Source organism: Cebidichthys violaceus, unplaced genomic scaffold (genome assembly GCF_023349555.1).
Source record: "Cebidichthys violaceus isolate CVI_PGR_0920_01 unplaced genomic scaffold, fCebVio1.0.p SCAF_3, whole genome shotgun sequence".
Lineage (NCBI taxonomy): Eukaryota > Metazoa > Chordata > Actinopteri > Perciformes > Stichaeidae > Cebidichthys > Cebidichthys violaceus.
Window position 1 is genome coordinate 2,158,461 of NW_027176483.1, and position 22,132 is coordinate 2,180,592.

General features: G+C 42.4%; 3 protein-coding genes and 1 long non-coding RNA gene across 5 annotated transcripts; 2 read left to right on the forward strand and 2 right to left on the reverse strand.

Moving 5' to 3' along the window:
• Positions 1-327: 327 nt before the first annotated feature.
• LOC137881377 (hyaluronidase-5-like) lies at positions 328-3,819 on the forward strand. Its single transcript, XM_068723297.1, has 4 exons — positions 328-361; positions 1,245-2,169; positions 2,832-2,921; positions 3,243-3,819. Exons 2-4 carry the CDS (start codon positions 1,255-1,257, stop codon positions 3,570-3,572), a joined length of 1,335 nt encoding a protein of 444 aa, XP_068579398.1. The 5' UTR covers positions 328-361; positions 1,245-1,254; the 3' UTR covers positions 3,573-3,819.
• A 2,177-nt stretch (positions 3,820-5,996) lies between these two features.
• LOC137881472 (uncharacterized) lies at positions 5,997-8,667 on the reverse strand. Its single transcript, XR_011103865.1, has 3 exons — positions 8,585-8,667; positions 6,677-6,860; positions 5,997-6,480 (listed from the first exon to the last, which is right to left on the reverse strand). It is a non-coding gene; the product is annotated as an uncharacterized lncRNA (long non-coding RNA).
• On the forward strand, positions 6,673-11,830 carry LOC137881470 (hyaluronidase-5-like). 2 transcript variants are annotated; one of them, XM_068723434.1, is made up of 4 exons: positions 6,673-6,720; positions 9,684-10,635; positions 11,058-11,147; positions 11,243-11,830. In XM_068723434.1, exons 2-4 carry the CDS (start codon positions 9,694-9,696, stop codon positions 11,687-11,689), a joined length of 1,479 nt encoding a protein of 492 aa, XP_068579535.1. In that variant the 5' UTR covers positions 6,673-6,720; positions 9,684-9,693; the 3' UTR covers positions 11,690-11,830. The 2 variants fall into 2 exon arrangements, with proteins under 2 accessions (XP_068579535.1, XP_068579536.1); XM_068723435.1 differs by lacking the exon at positions 6,673-6,720 and adding an exon at positions 8,762-8,824.
• Positions 11,831-12,258: 428 nt separating this feature from the next.
• Positions 12,259-19,906, reverse strand: LOC137881471 (uncharacterized). The gene is made up of 6 exons (XM_068723436.1): positions 19,828-19,906; positions 15,679-15,717; positions 15,294-15,566; positions 14,498-14,740; positions 13,406-13,516; positions 12,259-12,789 (listed from the first exon to the last, which is right to left on the reverse strand). The coding sequence occupies exons 1-6, from the start codon at positions 19,856-19,858 to the stop codon at positions 12,698-12,700; spliced, it is 789 nt and encodes a 262-aa protein (XP_068579537.1). The 5' UTR covers positions 19,859-19,906; the 3' UTR covers positions 12,259-12,697.
• Between the last annotated feature and the right edge of the window lie 2,226 nt (positions 19,907-22,132).

The following is a 22,132-nucleotide window of genomic DNA, read 5'->3' on the forward strand; positions in this document are numbered from 1 at the left end:
TGTCATCCGAAATTAATCCGAAATTCAGCTCTATGTTGACGTCTTTAGACTTTGACTGCTTCATACTGCTATATAATATGTCTCTGCTCTGTCAAATTGTGAATGTAAATAAAACCATGATCAAATAAAACCAACAAAAGAAATACACAAAAAGGTGTTAATATATTGTCAGCTTGCTCATATAAGCAAGGCACCGACACCCTGAACCCTCACCTCTCCAAACAACTGACTGGATGTGGAGTCTGGGCCAGAAGACATGGTCATCGATCAGATAACGATCAGAGTGAAGAAACCGCTTCCTCCGACGCATAAGCAACAAAAAAAACTGAAAAGACACCAGTCGTTCAGAAGAGAGCAGCAGGTAGGAACATTTTATGAAATATAATAATAATTTAGGAGCTTTTCTGCTAATTTTGTAGCGACAGCAAACTATTTTCGTGTTAATCTTCAAAAAAAACGTGTCATGACAAAACGTTAGGTTTTTGGAAAATAAGAAATAAACACCTTATGTTTGGTTCATATTAAGTAAATCTTGAGTTATATATAGTTTTGTCTTTCTTCTTTGGATTATTTACAAGTGTATACAGAATACTTCTTCCAACTTTGTTAACTTTGTCTTCCAACTTTATTAACCCTACAAATCTAAAATCATCAAATTAAAACAATTTAATCCAGAACAAATTATATTTTATCGCTGATCCAGAAACCATCTGGATCAAGTAAACTAAATGAACACAGTATAAACTTATAGATTTATAACATTCAGAAAACAATCAACACGTGCTTACAGTCCACTGAGGAACGATACAAAGAGCTATTGAAACCAAAAAACAGACTGCGTCAAAAATTCTGACAGAATCAAGAATTTAGGAGCAAATTCGTACAATGTGAGTGATATGCTTCGACCCACGTCTATCAACCAACCAACCAGAACATAGCAGGAAATGACTTCAGTCGCCACATTGGATGCACCCAGACAGCAACCTCTGGTTGTGCAGAGTGAAGCCAATGCTTAAGTGTCTTAAACCTGCATTCTCTCTAGTGTCCATCAGGGGGCGACTCCTCTGGTAGTGGGTGATGTCACGATGACTACGTCCACTTCTTATATACAGTCCATAGACTTAAACAGATACCACATTGGCATCTATAAATTGTAGCAAAATTCATCAAACAATCTGACATGTTTAGACACATGGATGAATTGGGACTGAACCTTATTCGTTGTCTTTCTTCCATTCGTCCAGAGCCACCGCGATGGCCTCGTCCTTCCTGTCCTGCGTCGCCCTCTGCATCATTGGATCTGTCGCCGCCGACCTCGCACTGCCGCCTACCGAGCCGCCGCTGATTCATGACCACCCCTTCGTGGCCATATGGAACGCCCCCACCGATCGGTGTCGCCGGCTCCACATCCCGCTGGATACCGCGGCCTTCCAGGCAGTGACCACGCCCGCGGCGGTGCACGGTCAGTTCCTCACCATCTTCTACGAGGACCGCCTCGGCTTCTACCCCAAAGTCGACACCGCCAAACGCAAGCTCTACAGAGGCGGAGTCCCCCAAAAGGGCAACATGACGGAGCATCTGACCAAGGCTCAGAGTCAAATCGACCATTACATCTCCCAGGATTCCTCTCCTGGGCTGGCTGTCATCGACTGGGAGTCCTGGCGCCCCCTGTGGGACCAGAACTGGGGGTCGAAACATATTTATAAGAAGCTGTCCATCACTCACGCCATGCAGATGGCCCCGTTTTTGTCATCCAAGAAAATTTCCACGATGGCAAAAAGACAGTTCCAGCACGCTAGTCGGCGCTTCATGGAGAAGACCATCAGCCTTGGCATCGGCGAGCGTCCGAGCCGGCGCTGGGGCTTCTACCTGTTCCCCGACTGCTACAATTATGGCTGGGAGAAGCCCGGCTACACGGGGAAGTGCTCCGAGAAGACCCAGGAGCAGAACAACCAGATGTTGTGGCTGTGGGAGCACAGCACCGCCCTCTTCCCCTCCATCTATCTCCGGCAGAGCCTGAGGAACTCCCCCAAGGCAAAGCTCTACGTCCGCAACCGTGTCCAGGAGGCGCTGAGGGTGGCCGCGTTGCCTAAACGTCCATACACCATGCCGATCTATGTCTACTCCAGACCATTGTACCGGGACCAGACCCAGGTGTTCCAGACCCAGGTGAAACTAGCTTAAAGTTACTACAAGGAACCTTCATTTTGTGTCAATTTTGGTTCTCCTGTGCCTCCCCTCCTCTTCAGCGGGCCCAGCAATTCGGCTTGGGCCTCCAGCAGCGTGGAGTTGAGCTCCTCCCGCCAGAGCGTCTGTCTGTCTGCGGCGTTAACACTGTTTCTGGTTGAAATCAGACGAAATCATGCAGGTTCACCAGAAACTCCTTCAGCTCAGACTCCAGCGGGGCCTCCGGCAGAGACCGGTCCACGATGCACAAACCCAGAACTGGCTTCACGACGGCCTTTGACCTGCAGTCGGAAGCTCCGGAGGGAGGAGGAGAGCCAACACCGACACCACGCCGTTGGAGATCCAAGCCGTATTGCTGGACCCGGTGGAGGGAAGGGAGGCACGGCAGAATCAGAACCAGGACTGAGACGGCTTCACTTGTGGGGAGCTGTCATGTCGTCCATCTTTATATACAGTCTATGCACCACACTTTTATGATCTGCTGTGAAATTAATCAGTCAGCAGCACGTTTCAAGTCTCTATACGTTGACTTTTAAAGAAGTTATCTACCGAAACAAAATGAAAACAAGCTTTAAAAACGTATTATTAGGCGTGTGAAATATTTGCGAGGAACATGTTAAAAAGTGTGGTTCGTCCTCTTTCAGACGGACCTGGTGAGCACCGTAGGGGAGTCTGCAGCTCTGGGAGCTTCAGGGGTCGTAATGTGGGGAGGAACCAAAGACTACGACAACAAGGTAAACACACTTGGTCTGCTCCCAGTCAAATATGGCAAAATGCATGTATAGAAACTGTCTGTCATCATCCTTCCTCTTCATACTAGCGTCACTTCTAAAGTCTCTGTGTGAGTCTGCAGCCATGAGAACATACTGTAAAGAGGAACACAGATGACCAGGCTTTTAATCAGCAAATAATTAACCTGCCTTTGTTTCCTGTTTGAGGAGGAACTGACAGCTGTGACGCTGCAGTGTTTGTTATCTCAACGAACAGATGTGAGAGAACTAACAAAGTGTGTCTAAATTAAAATGAACTTCTACCTTCTCACCCCGTCGCTTTAGGTTGCCTGTGAGTCTCTGTCCGAGTACCTGACGTCCACCTTCAACCCGTACATCGCCAACGTGACGGCGGCCGCCATGCTCTGCAGCGAGGTCTTGTGCCAGGGGAGGGGCCGCTGCCTCAGGAAGAGCTACGACTCCGGCCAATACCTGCACCTGAACCCCGCCCACTTCAGCATCCTGCGGGCCGACAGGAAGTACGTGGCGATCGGTCACCCCTCCGACGACGACCTGAAGGTCTGGGCCGAGAACTTCACCTGTCAGTGCTACGCAGGGTGGAGCTGTTCACCCAGACTGTTGAAGCCGACCAAAATCAAGCTCATCTGGGTTTAATCTGACAACCGTTTTCAGAAGTGCACTTCCTGCCGATCCACAGATTTCATGATGTGGTCATTAAGACTACTGTCTGTAATTTGATAAAAAGTATGCTCTCATCTACTTTGCATCAGTAATGTCTGTGTTTATAAAAATTATACATTTTACAAGTCACATAGTTAAATGTGTCTTTCCCACGTCAGTTACAATACTGATTTATTTGAATTGAAAACCAAAAAGTCACCTTAATAAAGACTTTTCTGAAAACAAACTGTTTTCATTCTTTTGGTTTCATTGACAAACTGTTGAAAGACTGAGAAACAGCTTAATTAAATCAGATTAATGAGGAAACATACAGAGAAAAGATCATATTTCTTAACTTAATATATATTTTAGGCAGGGCGGTAATGAAGGCCAGTTATGTACAAAACTACACGGTTAAAATTAAGACTTTGGTTGTTAAAACACCCATGAGACCGAGTCAATACAGCCAAAAGACTGAAAGAAGTCAAGAGTTAAAGCACCTACAAGGAAGAGAGAATTCCTATAGTTATAATACCAACAAGTCAGAGACAGATTGGAGTCAAAACACCAATGAGACGTAGATTTGTCAGAGTCTAAATACCAATGAGTTTGAGACCAATCCGGATCAAAACACACAAGAAAAAGAGAGGACAGGAGACAGAATCATAATGTTTGAAATACAAACAGAGGTTATTAAAAGACAGGCTTCATCACAAGCATTCCAGTTAGAATTCACTCTGTGGGGCTGAATGACTGTATGTATGCATGCATGCATGTATGCATACATACATATGAAAAATATATGAGAGAGAGAGAGGGACACAGACAGACAGACAGACAGACAGACAGACAGACAGACAGACTGAGAGATTTGGTTGCCATGGTGAGGACACACTGGTTGGAGAGTCTGTGTGTTTATAAACTTCACTAATTAGCTTAATCACAAACCCCTGTGTGCCTGCAGCCTTTTCATGGCAAAAACATTGTGAAACACCTGTCAAACAAAACCTCAAAACCCCCATAACCATAGCTCCTATTTCTCCAATATTATAATTTGAGAAGAAGGATGACTTGAAGAACAGCTCATGTGAAAATTGTGTCTGTAGTGTTAAAAATGTGGCTTCAATGACGATTAAAGTATGATTTAACATTGGGCTCTATGGAGCAGAAAGTTGGTTTTCCTCTCATTTAAAGGCTTTTGTGCCAGATGTGTAAATCTGTGGGATTCCACAGTCATAGTCTATGACAAGGACAAGATTAGCTACTTTTCCATCCAAAAATGATGCATGACAAATATTTTTTTTCACAAGAATCTCAAGCTCCTCTTCACTCTAGCGGTGACATCACGCAACTCTAAGCTGCGCAATACACACCCATTATAAAGTCAGAAAATGAATCATGCAGCAATAGTTCAGGGTTTTCTCGACATTTTGTTGAAAAAGTTTAAGAGGATTTGAAAAATTTCTCCATAGACATCCTATTAAAAAAAATTTGCAAAAAGCTTAATAATTTTTTTTTTTTTTTAAAGATTAGAAATATGAAAAGATACAGCGCACGTGTCCTTAACGAGCTGAACATTTTGCTATTTGAATGGTTTCTGTAGCTTCAAAAATGAGATAAGTGCCAAAATACGTACGGAAGAAATAGAAGCTGAAGAATAATGCTGAAGCAGCATTCCAACAATTACTTCAGTTATGGATGCTTTCCACTTAGGTGCGTCAGTAAAACAGAATGCACAATAGCAACGCCCTGACACGCCTGAGTAAAGTGCTGTCATTATGAAGCCATTAATAATGTCTGTATCTGACAAGAGAACATATCTGTTGTCCAAATTCCTGCTCGTCTGTGTAGAGCTTTAGGGTAAGGTGGGGTCAAGGATCGGTCAACAAGTATTAGCCAGTATGATGATGATTAACCGTTGTATCTGTTAACGCATTATTTTATCTGCACATCAAACAATGGAAGAGATAATGCAACCAGCACTCGAGAGACCCTCCAGCTATAGTCATGTTGCATCTTTTTGTGGTAAGTTTGTGCCTCTTTGTGAATACTTTGTGTTTCTTTGTAGTGGTTTTGTGTCTCTTTGTGAATACTTTGTGGTTGTTTTGTGTCTCTTTGTAGCAACATTGTGTCTCTGTGGTTGTGTTGTGCCTCTTTGAAGCTGTTTTGTGTCTCTTTGTGGTTGTTTTGTGTCTCTTTGAGGTTGTTTTGTGTCTCTTTATGGTCATTCTGTTTCTCTTTGAAGTCAGTTTGAGTGTCTGTGTCTCTTTGCAGCTGTTTTCGGTATCTCTTAGTTGTTTGAGTCTCTTTTGTAGTCTTTTTGTCATCTCTTCCAGGTTACTTGGTGCGTTTCAGAGACATTTTGTGTAGTTGAAGGCCAGGGCTCAGTAATCTATCTATGGCTACAAACCCATAAGGTTAGTTTAGGACACATCTCTTTTAATTTCTGCTCACACAACAGAAAATCCACACTCAAACATCCAAAAGATTACACTGTACTATTTTTACTTTGTATTTGAATGTGTGTTGCTCCCCATTTAAACAGTCCAAACAGAAAAGGAAAATTACTCCCAATAATGACTTGTGTTTATCATAATTATTAATTTTCTGTAAATCTCCAACTGAAAATCAGTGGGTTTTTTTTTTACTTTGAGCAGAAGTTTTGATCTGTGATGGATTCCATCGAGCTTCATCACTCTGATGAGGAAACTGGGTAGATTTCCTCCAGCTCAGTACATTTCCAGCCACAGCTGACCAAGTTAGAAAACTCTCACTGCATTCTTTGCGTGTCCCGTCAGAGGCCTCGGAACATGAGCGGCCGCGTCGCTACACATTGTCCTCATCCTAGAGCTTCCTCAGATATCTTCCTCCGGGGCGAGGAAAGAGGGTGCTCGTCCTCAGCCTGGAACACATCAGGACATCCTGATTAAAAAACAAGCAACAGCACCTCGGGCCCTTTCTGCACTGACAAGTTTCCACAAGGGTTCTGCCTGTAATTGAAGCTCCTGCAACAGCTTATTTAAAGAAGAGCTATTTAGACTCCCAGAGGAGAGCGAAGTTAGCACCTATGACTAACAGGTAATAACTTCACGACTCACCGAGTGCGCACTCTGGACGGAAAGAAGTTGGACCCCCGAACCAGGTCGGTTGCTTCGATAATGATGTCTCATTTTAAAGTGTCTCATTGGGAGTCAAAGGTTTATTGGTGTTCTTCCGAACCCGAACATTACCGGGGTTGAGTTCACCAACAGCTGTGCAATGTTTTTTTGTTTTTTTTTTAACCTGGAACACAAAACAGACAGAGGTTATAATTTCTTAACTTTTTATGAATCATAAAACTGCCAGGCTGTAATCTGCCTCGAGACGAAGACACTTCAGTTACAAATCGGATCCTGAAACCTCGTAAAGATCCTGAAGCTAACACTGTGCAGAGTGTGTAAAACTATCAGTCAACGGTTTTAAGAGTGTTTTACAAGTCCAAGTCCATGCAGCAGGTCACTGACGATACAAGCAATACATCTGTACAGACGGTTGAACAGACAAACTTGTGTAAATGCTCATAAGTGCAGATGAGAGGCGGTTTTCTTGCAGACCAAAGATACGACTTTAGACTGCAGACAGATGACTATAATTAGAAGTAAATCTATAGCGTTGGTAAAGTGTCTGCTTTCAGTTTGCTCTTTTGGATTTTAACCGACGCTTCCCGACTCTTTATGATTGTCAGACACATGTCAAACACGTATCATAGATACGTCAATGTCAGCGCAGATGTTAGCTGGTGACCAATATGGAATATTACGTTGATGTGAATACTAAAATCTTATTATTTAAAAAAAATATTTTATAGTTTTGTTCTTTTTATTTAAAGATATGAACCATCTGAATGTCTGCCTCAGTCAAGTCATGGTGCTTCTTTTAAAAGTATATATTCAAATTATAAATTTATAAGTAAAATTAAAAAAGGCAAGTCATGTTAATAAAGGAAAAGTTTAACATTTTGAAAAATGTATTTATTTGCCTTCTTGTCAAGAAAATGGTGAGGAGATGGAAACCACTCGTGTTTTTTGGTATCGGTCTTCTTGTGCAACTCTTGGCAGGAAAGTGAATTTTCCCAAAATGTGGAACTCTTCCTCTCAGGGGGACTCAAGGGTCTTCAAGTTGGTGCTGTGGACATTTCACATGCTGGTTTGTTGCAGAACAACAGAGATAATAACTGAAGCTGCTGAAGTTTCATACTTCAACAATTACTGAGTGAGTACTTTGTCTTCGGGGTATTAAAAAACCAATAAATCAATCACAGCTGTTCTATGAGGAACTTTCCAACTCCGTGTTTTAACTTGAACTAAAAAGGTTCCTCTCATCTGCTGGGCTGAAAACTAAAGATATATAATTGAGACATCCTATAGTTAAACGTTATCAACATGTACAAAATTTAACTCAATTTATCAATAATTTATATAAAATAAAATGAATTTGAAAATATGTTCATATTTTTCCTTTCACCTAAAATATATTCAATATTCATTATTATTATTATTTTTGTATTCATTATTTGGATTATACGAGGGCACACGTGGTTCTCCTGTCTATCAACTCATCTACTGTAGTAGAACACGGACTGTGGAGGAGAAGCTCTCACACACACACACACACACACACACACACACACACACACACACACACACACACTTTAAACACACCTGGACTATCCCTTTAAGATTAGGACATATTTTTTGCCCAATACGGAACTTTCCCAGAGGCTTTTGTTGATAATAATTCTGATTCATGTGTGACACACATCCATCCCCCCCTCAGGGTAGAAAACAACACAATGAACAAATGTGTCATCGTGTGAGCTTCATCCTTCCTCCTGTTGCAATAAGAGTCTCTTTGCCACTGCCTACAACGAAGCCTTCGAACTTCGGGTCAAACTTCACGGAGACTCTTTGAGACTAAAAGCGACAAACTCGTGCCCCTTCCAGAAACAACAAAATCAAAGAGTTCACCTGTGCAGGAAGTCCACCTCTCTCCCGGCGCGTCGTTCCCCAGGTGAGCTGCATCAGTGACTTAACGAGTCACACGCGCGCGCGCACACACACGGACACATAGACACACACACACAGTGGGGCCATAAAATAAATGCGCTGACAAAAATTCCATTGAAACGGTGCAGCAGAAGAACGCGTTGCTGACAGCGGACGAAGCGCAGGATTGATCGAAGATCGCGTTCTGCGCGTTGCCAAGAGGTACTATTCTCCGCATCGGCAAGACGCTGAGGCCCAGCAGACCCCTTCAAACACGCGCGCGCGCACGCACGCACGCGCACACCGATCTATTAAATTAAAAGACCACATGTGCTGTAAACACTTCCTACAAATGTAAAGGTACCAGTAATCAAGGACACATTGTTTGCAAGACAACTGTTTCAATCTCTTCATCGGGAAATAACACTTAGAATGTTTATTTAAAAACTGATTTATTTTCAAAATAATATAGTAAAAATGGACATGCACTTTAAATCTACTGCTTGGGAAGTTAGTTAATGACCTTTTATGTATTTGAGAATCGGTTTTAAATCAAACCAAAGTCTCTTTAACTGTATAGAATCCTTGACTCAAGAGATTCTTACAATAGCTGGAGAGTTTATTTTATTTATAGTGAAACCTTCAGTCTCTCTGATCTTCTTAAACTCTCCTGTATGATGTGAATAGCTCGGGTTCACTTTTTCCAGGTGTAAGTGGAACTCTGAGGTTTGTGTGTTTTTGTTTTTAAAAGCAACAAATTCTACTTGTCGTTATGTCAAAATGCAACATTTAAAAATGTAAGTTCATAAAAATACAGATCCATTATGAGGCCTGCTGCTTTCTTTTTGAACCGTGACCTTTTTTATTGCTCTGTGTCCTGTTGAACCAGGTGAGTTGTATGAACAGGGATACCACTTCCAGCTTTTTTTTGAGGGGGGGTGGGGGATCATTTATGCACTACAACAAAACGATACTAAGACAGTGAGAGATGCATTTTGTTCACCTCTGAGCAAAACTAGATCAATTTAAGTGTTTTTGGAACTCATTCCAACCTAATTTTCCGTGTCCTTTTCGCTCACAGGCGTTTCAAAATGAATCCACTCCAGCTGCTTGATGTCGGACGTTTCTTCTCCATCTTGGTCACCGCGTTGGCCCTGCTGTGCTCCGTCCGAGCCCTACCGAGGACGGACCCCCCGCTCCGTGCCGGCCACCCCTTCCTGTTCATGTGGAACGCCCCGACGGAGCTCTGCGAAGTCCGCTTCGGCATGCCGCTTGACCTCTCCCACTTCCAATTCGTCAGCAGCACGCTGAAGACGGCGACCAACCAGAGCATCTCCATATTCTACACCGACCGCTTCGGCGTCTTCCCCTACGTGGACGAAGACACCGGCGAGACGTACGACGAGGGCGTGCCGCAGCTGGTAGACCTGCAGCAGCACCACGAGCTCGCCGAAGATGACATTGAGTACTACATCACCGGCAACCGGCGGGGCCTCGCCGTGCTCGACTTTGAGGAGTGGAGGCCGCAGTGGGCTCGCAACTGGGGCAGCAAAGACATCTACAGACAGATTTCCATCGAAGTGGCCCTGAAGAACAACCCATTTCTGACGGAGGACGAAGGGGTGTTGCGGGCGAAGGTCTCGTTCGAACGCGCTGCCAAGCGGTACTTCCTCCGATCAATCCGCATCGGCAAGGAGCTGAGGCCCAACAGGCTCTGGGGCTACTACCTGTACCCCGACTGCTACAACTACAACTACAACCAGGACATGGCGGGCTACACCGGAGAGTGTCCCGCCATCGAGAAGGACAGGAACGACGAACTGCAGTGGCTCTGGGCGGAGTCCACGGCGCTCTTTCCGTCCATCTACCTGGAGCTGTTGCTCAGGGATTCCCGGCAGGCCCGGCAGTTCGTCCGGCATCGGATCCGTGAGGCCATGAGGGTGTCGGTGCAAACCGACCGCCTCTACTCCCTCCCCGTCTACGCCTACATCCGCCCCGTCTACAAGGACAGTACTGACGACTACATGTCCGAGGTCAGACGCACCTTTTTGTCACCTTTTTAGACACAGTCAATGTTGCGCACTATACATGTGTATGTTAAATACTGACCTCTGGCTGACTGGCCATCGGAAAGTTTGGAAAGACCAAATTGCTGATCCATTGCAGACCGACCCGACCGGTGGTCATAGAGGTCTTACTTTTCACTTCCTGATGCCTGTAGTCCCTAGAAGACGGGCCCTTAGTGTGCTCTTAATACAGTGTGTACTTGTAAAGTACTACTTTGAGAAACGAAGTACAGCTTCATGAGATAAACACTTAAGATTTTGGTTATATTTTAAAGGATTGCAGTTTTCATACGTCGTCTTCTTTTGATTTCGCTGTTCATCAGTCAACACAACCGTGTGGATGTCCTGCTTTTCTCTGATTGGACGTCGGTCTTATTTTTTTTTTGCAGTATGATCTGGTGAACACCATCGGAGAAGCGGCTGCTCTCGGCGCCGCCGGCGTCGTTTCCTGGGGAGACATGGACGTCACCGAGACGGAGGTAGAAAGTGGCATCGCTTTTGGGTTTTCTGGGAACTTGCTTCTTTTCAACTTGACATCCGCTAACTGACTTTATCTGTAAAATCCCCCCTGTAGGACTCCTGCTTTGACGCTCGGCGCCACCTGGAGCAGGTCATGAACCCGTACATCTTGAACGTCACCACGTCAACGCGACTCTGCAGCGAGGCGCTCTGCCGGGGCCAAGGTCGCTGCGTTAGGAAGCGCTGGGACGACGACGTCTACCTCCACCTCGACCCGCGGCGCTACCGCATCGAGCGCCAGCGCCTCCGCGTGGGCCGGCGCGGGAGCCAGCGCTGGGGCCCGCTCACCGTGCGTGGCGGCCTCTCGCAGGATGACGTCAACTACTTCGACCGCAACTTCGACTGCGCGTGCTACAGCGAGACGCCGTGCCGCTCGTTCACGGTGTTCAACGACATCTCCGCGGCCATCGTCACCGAGGGGAATGGAGGCGCTCGCAGGCCCCGCCCCCTCCTGCTGCTGACGATGGTGCTCAGTCTGAATTATGTCTTGATGAGGACATAAGTTGATGGCACAAATCTTATACTTGTGATTCAGGATGGGTGGTTGAAGGCACTGAAAGAACAATTCCACTGTTTAATATCCTGTTTTATATTTCTGTCTGTTTTGTAACCTGCCTTTGCATTAAAGAGTCATTGAGTTTTACCACAGTTATATTCCCACTTAATTCTCACTTAAATTATGAATGGGTCTTCACATTTTCAAATATTCCATTTAACACATTTGCATGTTTATTTAACGTGACGACTCAAGGATTGCCTACTAGCTTGTTCCTGCGCTTTCAACACAATGACTGAGTTTTTGTATAGTGCGACCATTAAAGATTGTCTTGTAATTCAGCGGTACTTTGGTTTCAAAATGTGCTCTATCTACCCTTAAACTCAAAGTTCTTTCCTGTAGAGGCGACTGGGTTAGGATCTGCCTTAATACAGGTAGGCATACACAAAATAAAGACATACAATGAAAACTTAAAATAAATAGAAGGGAAAAAAAAAAGCTCTGACAGTTTTGACTCGTAGAAAAGAAAATGGTTGTTGTGAAAAACTCAAGTCAGTGGGGCTGTAAAGACCAAATGACTAATTGCAGCGTTCTTTAATGCTACACTGGTTACAGAAAATCACTCATCTGGCAATAGCAATGTGCTTTCCTATGCTGATGAAGCACTAAGTTGTTCAATTTAACTAATTTATTTTGGCTCTATACATACTAACTTTTCTACTGCACTGCTCTTTGTAATCGTTTCTTCTAAACCTGGTCTCAGTGAGTCCACCACTTGCCGTAAGTCTGTCTAGTTCATATAGAAGTTAGCCGGCTACAACTTAAAAATGGCCGCCGCTCTGCCCGTCCAGCTACATTGATTTGACTGGTCCGCTCTACTCTCTTATCTTTAGCTGATAGCATTTGGCTCGAAGCAGCGTGAAGGACTGACAGCGAAGCACGAGCCTGAAGACGCTTCAGTTTTCATATAGAGTGTCTGATGTGAAACATTCAAACGGAAGCGTCCTCGTCCGTTCAGAAATCGTGCTCGGTGACGTAACCGAGCTCTTCAGCCGCTCTCTGACCGCCGTCAACTCCGTGGTCCATCTCCGCGGCTGGTCTGTTTCCTGTGGACGGGGTTTAGAAACACGGCTTGAGTTCAGGATTTGGACTGTGTGTGTGTGTGTGTGTGTGTGTGTGGCTGCACTCACTTCTACCAAAACATTGTTTCTGGACATTTTCTTCCCCTAAACGTGACACGGTTTGAAAGATGGCTGCCAAACAGAGTGACATTTGGATCCAATTTATTTGAAACGGGGCAGTGACATCCTGCTGTCGTCTAAAGTTTTGTCCAGAAGGGAAGAAAATGAACGTTTCCTACTGTTAAGATGCAGTAAGTGCACTGAGGTAAGAAAGCCTGGCTCTGGGGGGGAAATGAGAAGAAAAAAAAACTGCCTCGTAATCCTAATTAAAGTTGAGAAATTAAAGTTTTAAATTGAGAAGCTAAAATTTTAAAGCATAATTATTCTAATGGTATGAAGGCATTTTGATTTTATTTTCAGCCGTTCTCTTGTTAGCGGAAGACCAAATAAATTAAATTCTAATAAATCACATATTTGTTCAATAGGGGGCGCACTGAGGTGTGTGTGTGTGTGTGTGTGTGTGTGTGTGTGTGTGTGTGTGTGTGTGTGTGTGTGTGTGTGTGTGTGCGTGCGTGCGTGTGTGTGTGCGTGTGGGGTTTACCTCTCCTGCAGTAGATAGACACCATCAGGACGGTGGACATGCAGTACAGACAGACGACCACCAGAGGGCAGAGCAGCCTGGCCACAGACAGAGGAGGAGGAGGAGGAGGATCTAGAGAGGAAACCAGAAGCATTTACAGTATTGCAGTGTATTTTTATCATAAAATTCACTCACTGTGCTGCAATCCCTCCACTACAGCTCAACAAGGAAGTAGAAGACATCCACTCGATTTGACTCAAATCAACCCAAATATATACACTTTTTTAATACATGCTAGTACAGAAGGAGGACTGTGGATTTTGTCCTTCATCACATACTTTGCAAGTTCATAATAAAAGGGATCCTTTTGTATGAACAGGATTAATAATTATAATCTATCAGCACCTCTATTGTTTTAAAACGGGAAATGAAATACTGTGAATATGTCCTCTAATGCAGCCAAATTCACAACTTGGGGCTACAAGTTGGGGCTTAATCATGACATCGTCAGACTAAATAAATAAGTTTGATGAGCTGTATTGACATTTAAAGAGAGTGGTCACAGGAGGCCTCAACCTTCACTGGGCGTGTCTGTAATGCTGCGTTCACAGGCAGGCTGCTTTCATCCAGCATTCGTATATAGCAAGAAAAAAATAATGCGCCGTAATTTGTAGGTATCATTCTAAACCTACCTTTATTTTGAAAAGACTATAAATGTAACGAGCTAGAAAAAAATCATCTAAATTTTGAGTGTCAGTTTGTTTCATGTCACCGACTTCCACTTAAAGAAATATCTTGCTGTGTGAACGCAGCACTGTCGTTCAGTAAAATCTGTTATGGGATAAAAACAACAACAAAGGCCTATAGTGAAGGTTGAAACAACGGCAGTTTCAAAATGTCATTGGTTTGTGTGGATTTGGGCTACTTCATATACATTATTCACCACATTCTTGTAAAAGACGAGGTGTGTTGGTATGTAAATTTAACTGTGTGTGTGTGTGTGTAGATATAAACTATGTAATAAACGGACATTTGGCTTTGGTTCTTTTCTTCAACCACAACTGTCACACAACCGTTATAATGTAAACAGACAGTGAACGATGGTGTCCTCACCCACAACACTCATCCAGGTCTTGGATGACGTTGACAGCAGCCCAGTAGAACACCAGTAGAGACCTTCGTGAGGCCGCTGCACATCGCTGATGGTTAACTCTCCTGTGAGTCCAAGTCCAATGAAGCTCCCGTTGCTGAAGAAATACACTGTTTGTGTGGAACTGTCTCTGGTTTTACAGCGCAGAGTGACATCACTTCCTGCAATCACAGGAAGTGTGGGCAACTCCAGAAAAACAGAATGACCTGAAGGAGAAACACAGACCAGAGCCATATACAGGCATAGTTAGTCCAATTAGACCAGAGTCATATACAGGGAGAGTTAGTCCAATTAGACCAGAGTCATATACAGACAGAGTTAGTCCAATTAGACCAGAGTCATATACAGACAGAGTTAGTCCAATTAGACCAGAGCCATATACAGGCATAGTTAGTCCAATTAGACCAGAGTCATATACAGCCAGAGTTAGTCCAATTAGACCAGAGTCATACACAGACAGAGTTAGTCCAATTAGACCAGAGCCATATACAGACAGAGTTAGTCCAATTAGACCAGAGTCATATACAGACAGTTAATCTAATTAGACTAGAGCCATAGACAGACAGAGTTAGTCCAATTAGACCAGAGTCATTTACAGACAGTTAATCCAATTAGACTAGAGCCATATACAGACAGAGTTAGTCCAATTAGACCAGAGTCATATACAGACAGTTAGTCCAATTAGACCAGAGCCATATAGAGACAGAGTTATTCCATTAGAACAATACAAACACAGTGACAGACAGTTGGTTTCCATACCAGAAACATTGACGTTGACCTGGACGCTCCTCTGTCCAGCTCTGGTTTCACACCAGTAAACCCCGCTGTCTGATGGGAACAGACGTCGAATAATGCAGGAGGAACCATCGAATCCACCAAAGTCTTGTTGACCACCATCGCACGTCTGTGTCTGTCCTCCTGCTGTCCTCTTCACCGTCCATCCATCTACCGTCTGTCTGTCATCAACACAACTCAGAGAGACAGCGTCTCCTCTCAAGAACAGCGGACGGTATGGTCTCACGCTGAGAAAGACTGGAGGACAACACAACAGAGTTAAGTGTGGACGTTTGTGTGAATGTGTGTGACTCAATGTCCTCCTTCTTGTGTCATTGTTCAAAATAAATACGTGGCGTCGTTAGCTCACCTGCAGAGACAGTCAGTCCAAACAGCAGCACAGCCAGGCCTGCAACCAGGAAGACAGGGTTACTAAAGGACAGAGACAGTATCTGAGATCAGGCCCAGACCTTTCAGCCTGTGGACTTCATCTACTGAACTGCATTAGGAAACTGTGGAAATATCCAAGTGAAATGTGTTACAAGCAAAAAGGGAACCAGACAAAAACCAGAAGGAAAAAGGAGAAATACTTGAATAGCGTAGACTTCCTGCTTTCTTAAAACAGAAAGCTCATTAAAAGAAGAACATGTTGCACATGATTAAGTCTACATGACTGAATATCACACTGTTGTTTGATTTAGAGTTTCATGAATCAGTATTTTTAGGGCCCGAGCACCGATGTAGTCAGAGCGGAGGACCTATTGTTATTCTAATGTTTTTTATTATTAGGGCCCGAGCACCGATGTAGTCGGAGCGGAGGACCTATTGTTATTCTAATGTTTTTTATTATTAGGGCCCGAGCACCGATGTAGTCGGAGCGGAGGACCTATTGTTATTCTAATGTTTTTTATTATTAGGGCCCGAGCACCGATGTAGTCGGAGCGGAGGACCTATTGTTATTCTAATGTTTTTTATTATTAGGGCCCGAGCACCGACGTAGTCGGAGCGGAGGACCTATTGTTATTCTAATGTTTTTTATTATTATTATTATTATTATTATTATTATTATTATTATTATTATCGTACCAGTTTCATCGCAAAAAGGAGGTGCTTGGGATACTGGGAATCTTTTGAAATTTGGCACAAAATTCAATCGTGGTGAAAATTCCAGTATTATTGGGGTGTCCAGCTGCGGCATGACATTTTGGCTCGATAGCGCCCCCTACAGAGTAGCCCCAACTTTGGGTTTCACCTAGCTGTATGAAATTTGGTAGGTATGTGGAACGTGATGGGACGTACAAAAAAGTCAAAAGGAGGTATATCCTAAACCAAACAGGAAGTCGGCCATTTTGAATTTTATGACGTTTTTGGACCGTTTCAAGGCGCTGTACTTTAACAAACTCCTCCTAGAGATTAAACCCGATTGCCTTCAGATTTGGTCAGTATGCTCTTGAGACCTTGGCAGTGAAACGATACTCAAAGATCAAAAAGTTATTGAACTATGTGTCCGTGGCGTGGCAGCAAAAAAACACCATTCGCCATGAAACAGGAAGTTGTTGTAACTCGGCTGTACATTGCCTAATCTGCTCCAAATTTCTCAGATGTCATAACATCCTGACCCTGAACACATGTATATGACAATTTAGAATCATAGTAATAGCACCACCTAGTGGCAACAGGAAGTCATAGGTTGTGTACTTTGACACCCTACTGCTCACAGATTTATCGGATCCCTCTCAAATTTTGTCACAAAAGCCTTAAGACCTTGATAATGCTTCATTGTGAAAATTGTAGGAAGTTGTCGCGACGTGGCGGCTCTGCGAATTTCGATCCTTCGCCATGAACGAATAAACTGATGTAACTCGACTCCGCGTCATCAGATCTTTACCAGATTTCACATATTTGATTAAACTCCAGGCCTGAAGACATCTGCAAGCCAATTTTTAATCATAGTCATAGCGCCACCTACTGGCAACAGTAAGTTAAAGTCTTTATACTTTGGCTTGTTTCTCTTAGTTGGAAAATCAGATCAACATCAAATTTGTTCCACACAAATGTAAGAAGTTCATAATGCCAGTTCTCTAAGCTTTTGATGTTTCGTCGAACGCCGTTGCCGTGGTAACGCAGTCTTCGCCGTGAAAAACGATGGTCATTTGGAGAGGTTAAAAAAGCTCGAAACACAAGCAAATTTGACACACAGATCACAAAGCCAAAATGTAGTTCTATAATATGATTTTATTCAATTAGAGTGTTAAATCGGCTCAATAGCGCCCCCTACAAAATTTCGACGAAGCAGCCCTCGCAGTACGTTTCACATAGATTAACAAAATTTGGTAGGCACATGTATCACATGTGGACTTAAATAAAAGTCTCTTGGGGCCATGCCCTAAACCCAACTGGAAGTCAGCCATTTTGAATTTAGTCTGAATTTCTAGTGTCGTTTTTTCAATTTCCAGGCGCTTTACTTTAACGAACTCCTCCCAGGGAACTAATCAGATCAACTTAGAATTTGGTCAGAACAATCTAAAGACCTTTGTGATTAAAAGTTACTCAAAGCTTGTTGTTTCGTGAAATGCCGTTGCCGTGGCGATGCATTCCTCGCCATGAAAAACAAAGGTGTTTTTGAGGGGCTAAAAATACTCAAAACAAAATCAAACTTGTCACACACATTTAAAATCCTGAATGTAGTTATCTGATGTGATTTTAATGCTTCAGAGTGGCAACTCGGCTTGATAGCGCACCCTACAATATTTCGACGATGCAGCCCTCGCAGTACGTTTCACCTAGATGTATAACATTTGGTAAGCAGATGTATCACATGTGGATTTAAAAAAAATCGTAGGGGTCCATGCTCTAAACCCAACCGGAAGTCAGCCATTTCTAATTTTGTATGAATTTCTCGTGTATTTTTCCCATTTCCAGGTGCTGTACTACGAACTAGTCCTAGGTAATTAATCAGATCAGCTTAGAATTTGGTCAGAACAATCTAAAGACCTTTGTGATTAAAAGTTTAGAATTCATCAAACATGGACTTGGTGTAGCGCCCATTTTACATAGTTCGCCATCATCCATCAAGCTGTTGTAACTCAACTGTACTTTGTCAAAACTGTCCCAAAGTTGACATGCTTGATTACTGTCATGATTTTAGGACATCTGCATGCCAATATTAACTCATAGTCATAGCGCCACCTACTGGCAACCACGGATGTAAGCAGGATTCTATAATTACAGCGGCCCGACCACTGAACTTAATAAAAGGGTTTGTGGACACACCATGAGAAAAAGACTTCTCTGATCTAAATATGTGCAAACTAAGATGCTTGGAGAGCAAAAGTTAGACAACAGTGGTTCTCAAACCATGTCAGTGGGCATTAGTATAAATGATCAGTCCAGAGCTTCTACTCGAGAATCAGAATAAATGTTGCAATGAATGCTTCACACTACAATCTAAAGTTACAGAAGAGCTTAAAATGAAAACAGTGTTAAATTAAAGTGTTTAAGTAAAAGCAAATTACACTACTGTTCTGTTAACTTTCATGTGAGTCCAAATACAATCAGCAGGACACTGCAGGGAGTTGAACCCCATCCCAGTAAACTGACAGTTTGTTATGTTTCAAACATTGAAGCGCATTCACGCACATTCATTTTCTTAATGATCTTAACAGGCTTACATCTATGATTTTATTGGGGGTACACTTAAAAACATTTGAGGCTTAAGACCTGGCAACATGATCTTGCTACGCTGCTTGTCAACGCAGGAAAAATCATCCAACCCGTGTACACAGTGTGTGACGGTCACAGAAATGCATGGCCGCGTCAACCAGAGTCCTGCCAGTACCCTCGACGTGCGTGAAGTTGCGAGGGCCCGATCAATGCTGCTTGCAGCTTTAATTTGTATTATTACTGTTAATTTGTATTGTGTATTCAATGACACTGACTAGTTAGTGTTTACCCTAAACCTTTAAATGACTAGTTAATGTTGACTGTTATCATTTAACCCATGAACCTGACTAGTTACTGTTTACTCACTCTTTACTATTCACAGTTACCTTTCAATGACTAGTTACTGTTTACTTGTATTATTCAACCCATAATACTGACTAGTTCACTGACTAGTTACTGATCATTGACTTGTTTGTTCACTGTTGCCTTTTAATGAGTAGTTACTGTTTACCTTTTACTGACTAGTTACTTTTCACTGACTACTTAGTGTTTACATTTACCTTTTAATGATTAGTTACTTTTTTTACTGACTTACTGTTTGTGTACTGTAGTTAATGTTTACAGTTACCTTTCAATGACTAGTTACTGTTTGAATACTAGTTCTATAGACAGTATACTATTGTTTACTGTCATCATTCAACCCACAACACAGACTAGTTACTGTTCAATGTAATCATGTAACACTATAACACTGAATGGTTACAGATCAATGACTAGTTTGATGACTAGTTACCTTTTTAATGACTAGCTCCTGCTTTACGTCACCGTTAACCATTAAAACCGAGACGTGACTCACCGAGGACCAGAGAGACGGACGAAGCCTTCATGTTGTCTGGATGAAGAGTCCGTCTTTGTGCCGCTGGACATTCATAACTCACAACATATTACATCACACAACTTCTGCTTTCTTGAACCGGAGGGAGTTTGTTAAGTGCAGATGGACAATTTCATCACCTCCATCTGTGAGACATGAAGAACCTAACCACCATGATGTCATCGCTTTAGTTTAAGGAACGAAGCTGCAAGAATCAAAGTGCACTTATATACATGTATAATAAGTAATATTAGTAATAAGTAATATACATACATACACGTATATATCTATGTATATACATGTACGTATATACACATACATGTATGCACATATACATACATACATCTATATATTATGTTCATATATACATACATCTATATATTATGTTCATATATATACATACATATATATACATATACATACATATGCACATATATATATATATACGCAATTGTATATATATATATATATACGTATACACGTATATATACATAAAAACTACATTCAATTGTTTTTAAGGCAGTAAAACCTTCAGATACTCACAAAAGTGAACGTATTCATAAAGCAGAATGGCCCATTTCAGAAGAATGTTTATTATTTTATTGGATTATAAATTATTGATGCATTTATGTGTTCATCACTTTAATGTTGCAGCTGTAAAAAGTGGATCTAATTTAATATCTTTATATACTGCTGGGTAGCTAAAACTATTATATTACATCATAGTTTATGACTTGATTTATGTTTTAACCTGCAAAGTACATTTTTCAAGTACATATAGTGGAGTAAAAAGTACATTGTTTAGAGTTGAAGTATAAAGTAAATTGGGTAATATTCAAATACAAACATTTTAATATATTTTTTTGAATGTGTTAAGGACAGTACTTGATGGCAGTACTAAAGTATATGTACTTTTGTACTGCTTTACTTCAGTCGAGCTGTAGTCTGAACAGTCTTGAGCTGCAGGTCTTTGTCCTGTAGGGGGAGTCAGAGCTCCGTGATTGCACACTCACTGATTCTATGAAGATCTGTGACTGAACCACAGGTACTAAACACACACAGACAGGAGAACACTGAAACTAATACTAATGATGCACTGGAAAGAGTTTAAAAATATGAAACTATTATTATTTAAAAAACATTGCCACCTTTAAGTCATTATTTTTCCCTGAGTCAGTTCTGGAGAAGTAGCTTCTCCTTTTCAGACTAACCGACACCAACCAAGAGTCGGCTGACTCTTTAAAATAATGAGAAGTTAACGTGATTCTTTCTGTTTGATGGAGTTTTGAGTCTTTTAAAGATCCTTTAAAGGTTTTAAAAGTGTTAAAGACCCTTTAAAAGACCACAACTGTGTTTTCAAAAAGGCTCCAAATGCAAATACGGAGGCTGTTATATATTTCTATAAAAAGAGATCTGGCCAGAATGCAAGAAAAGCACTTTGTAGAGCAGCCAGTAATTCATACAATCTGGATTACATCATGAGTTTGAATACAGAAAAACGTAAATATGAATCTACGGAATAAATTAAGTGTTCATGTGTTCATTCAACTGCGTTGGTGTCTTCACACTCGGCCTCGAGGCGGCAGCATGTTTCTTCTGTTTTCAGTTCTGCTGTCAGAAACATTTTTCCTCCAACAGCGTTGGGCCGCGGCCGTCGTGCCTCTGCTGCCGTTTCTGATTTCACAAACAACAAAGATCTGAGAGACACGCGGAGCTCTGCACCAACGCAGCAGACGTGATTGCTCTAATTTTATCATCGCACAGTTTCCAATATAGAATATCATTTATGAAGAATTTCTGTCTGAAATCTTAAAAGAATTCTTCAGCACTTTGGAAAACTGTGCTGATTCACTTCATTGTCGAGAGTTAGAGAGTCTCCTGTCTGTCTCGTAACTTGAAGCTGGTTAGCTTAGCTTAGCATAAAGACTAGAAACGGGGGGAAACAGCTAGCCTGACTGTGTCCGGAGGTAAAAAAACAACAACAAAAAAACACACAATAAATCTTCCCACCAGCACTGAGGAACATTTCACTGAAGTAAATACTGTGTTCATTGTAAAATAAGACATATTCTGTGGTGGAATGTGCAGAGCTCAGGGCTGAAACACGCTCATTGTTCCGTCGTATGAATGACTGAATTTCAGAGCACAGTGAGATTTTATGTCGCAACACATTTCATGTCCTCTCATCCATATTCAGGACTCGGACAGCATCAGCTGGTCCTCCAGAAGAATCCAGTATCAGACGAACAGCCGGCCTGTTGTGCGCTGTATGAATATTTCATGTCTG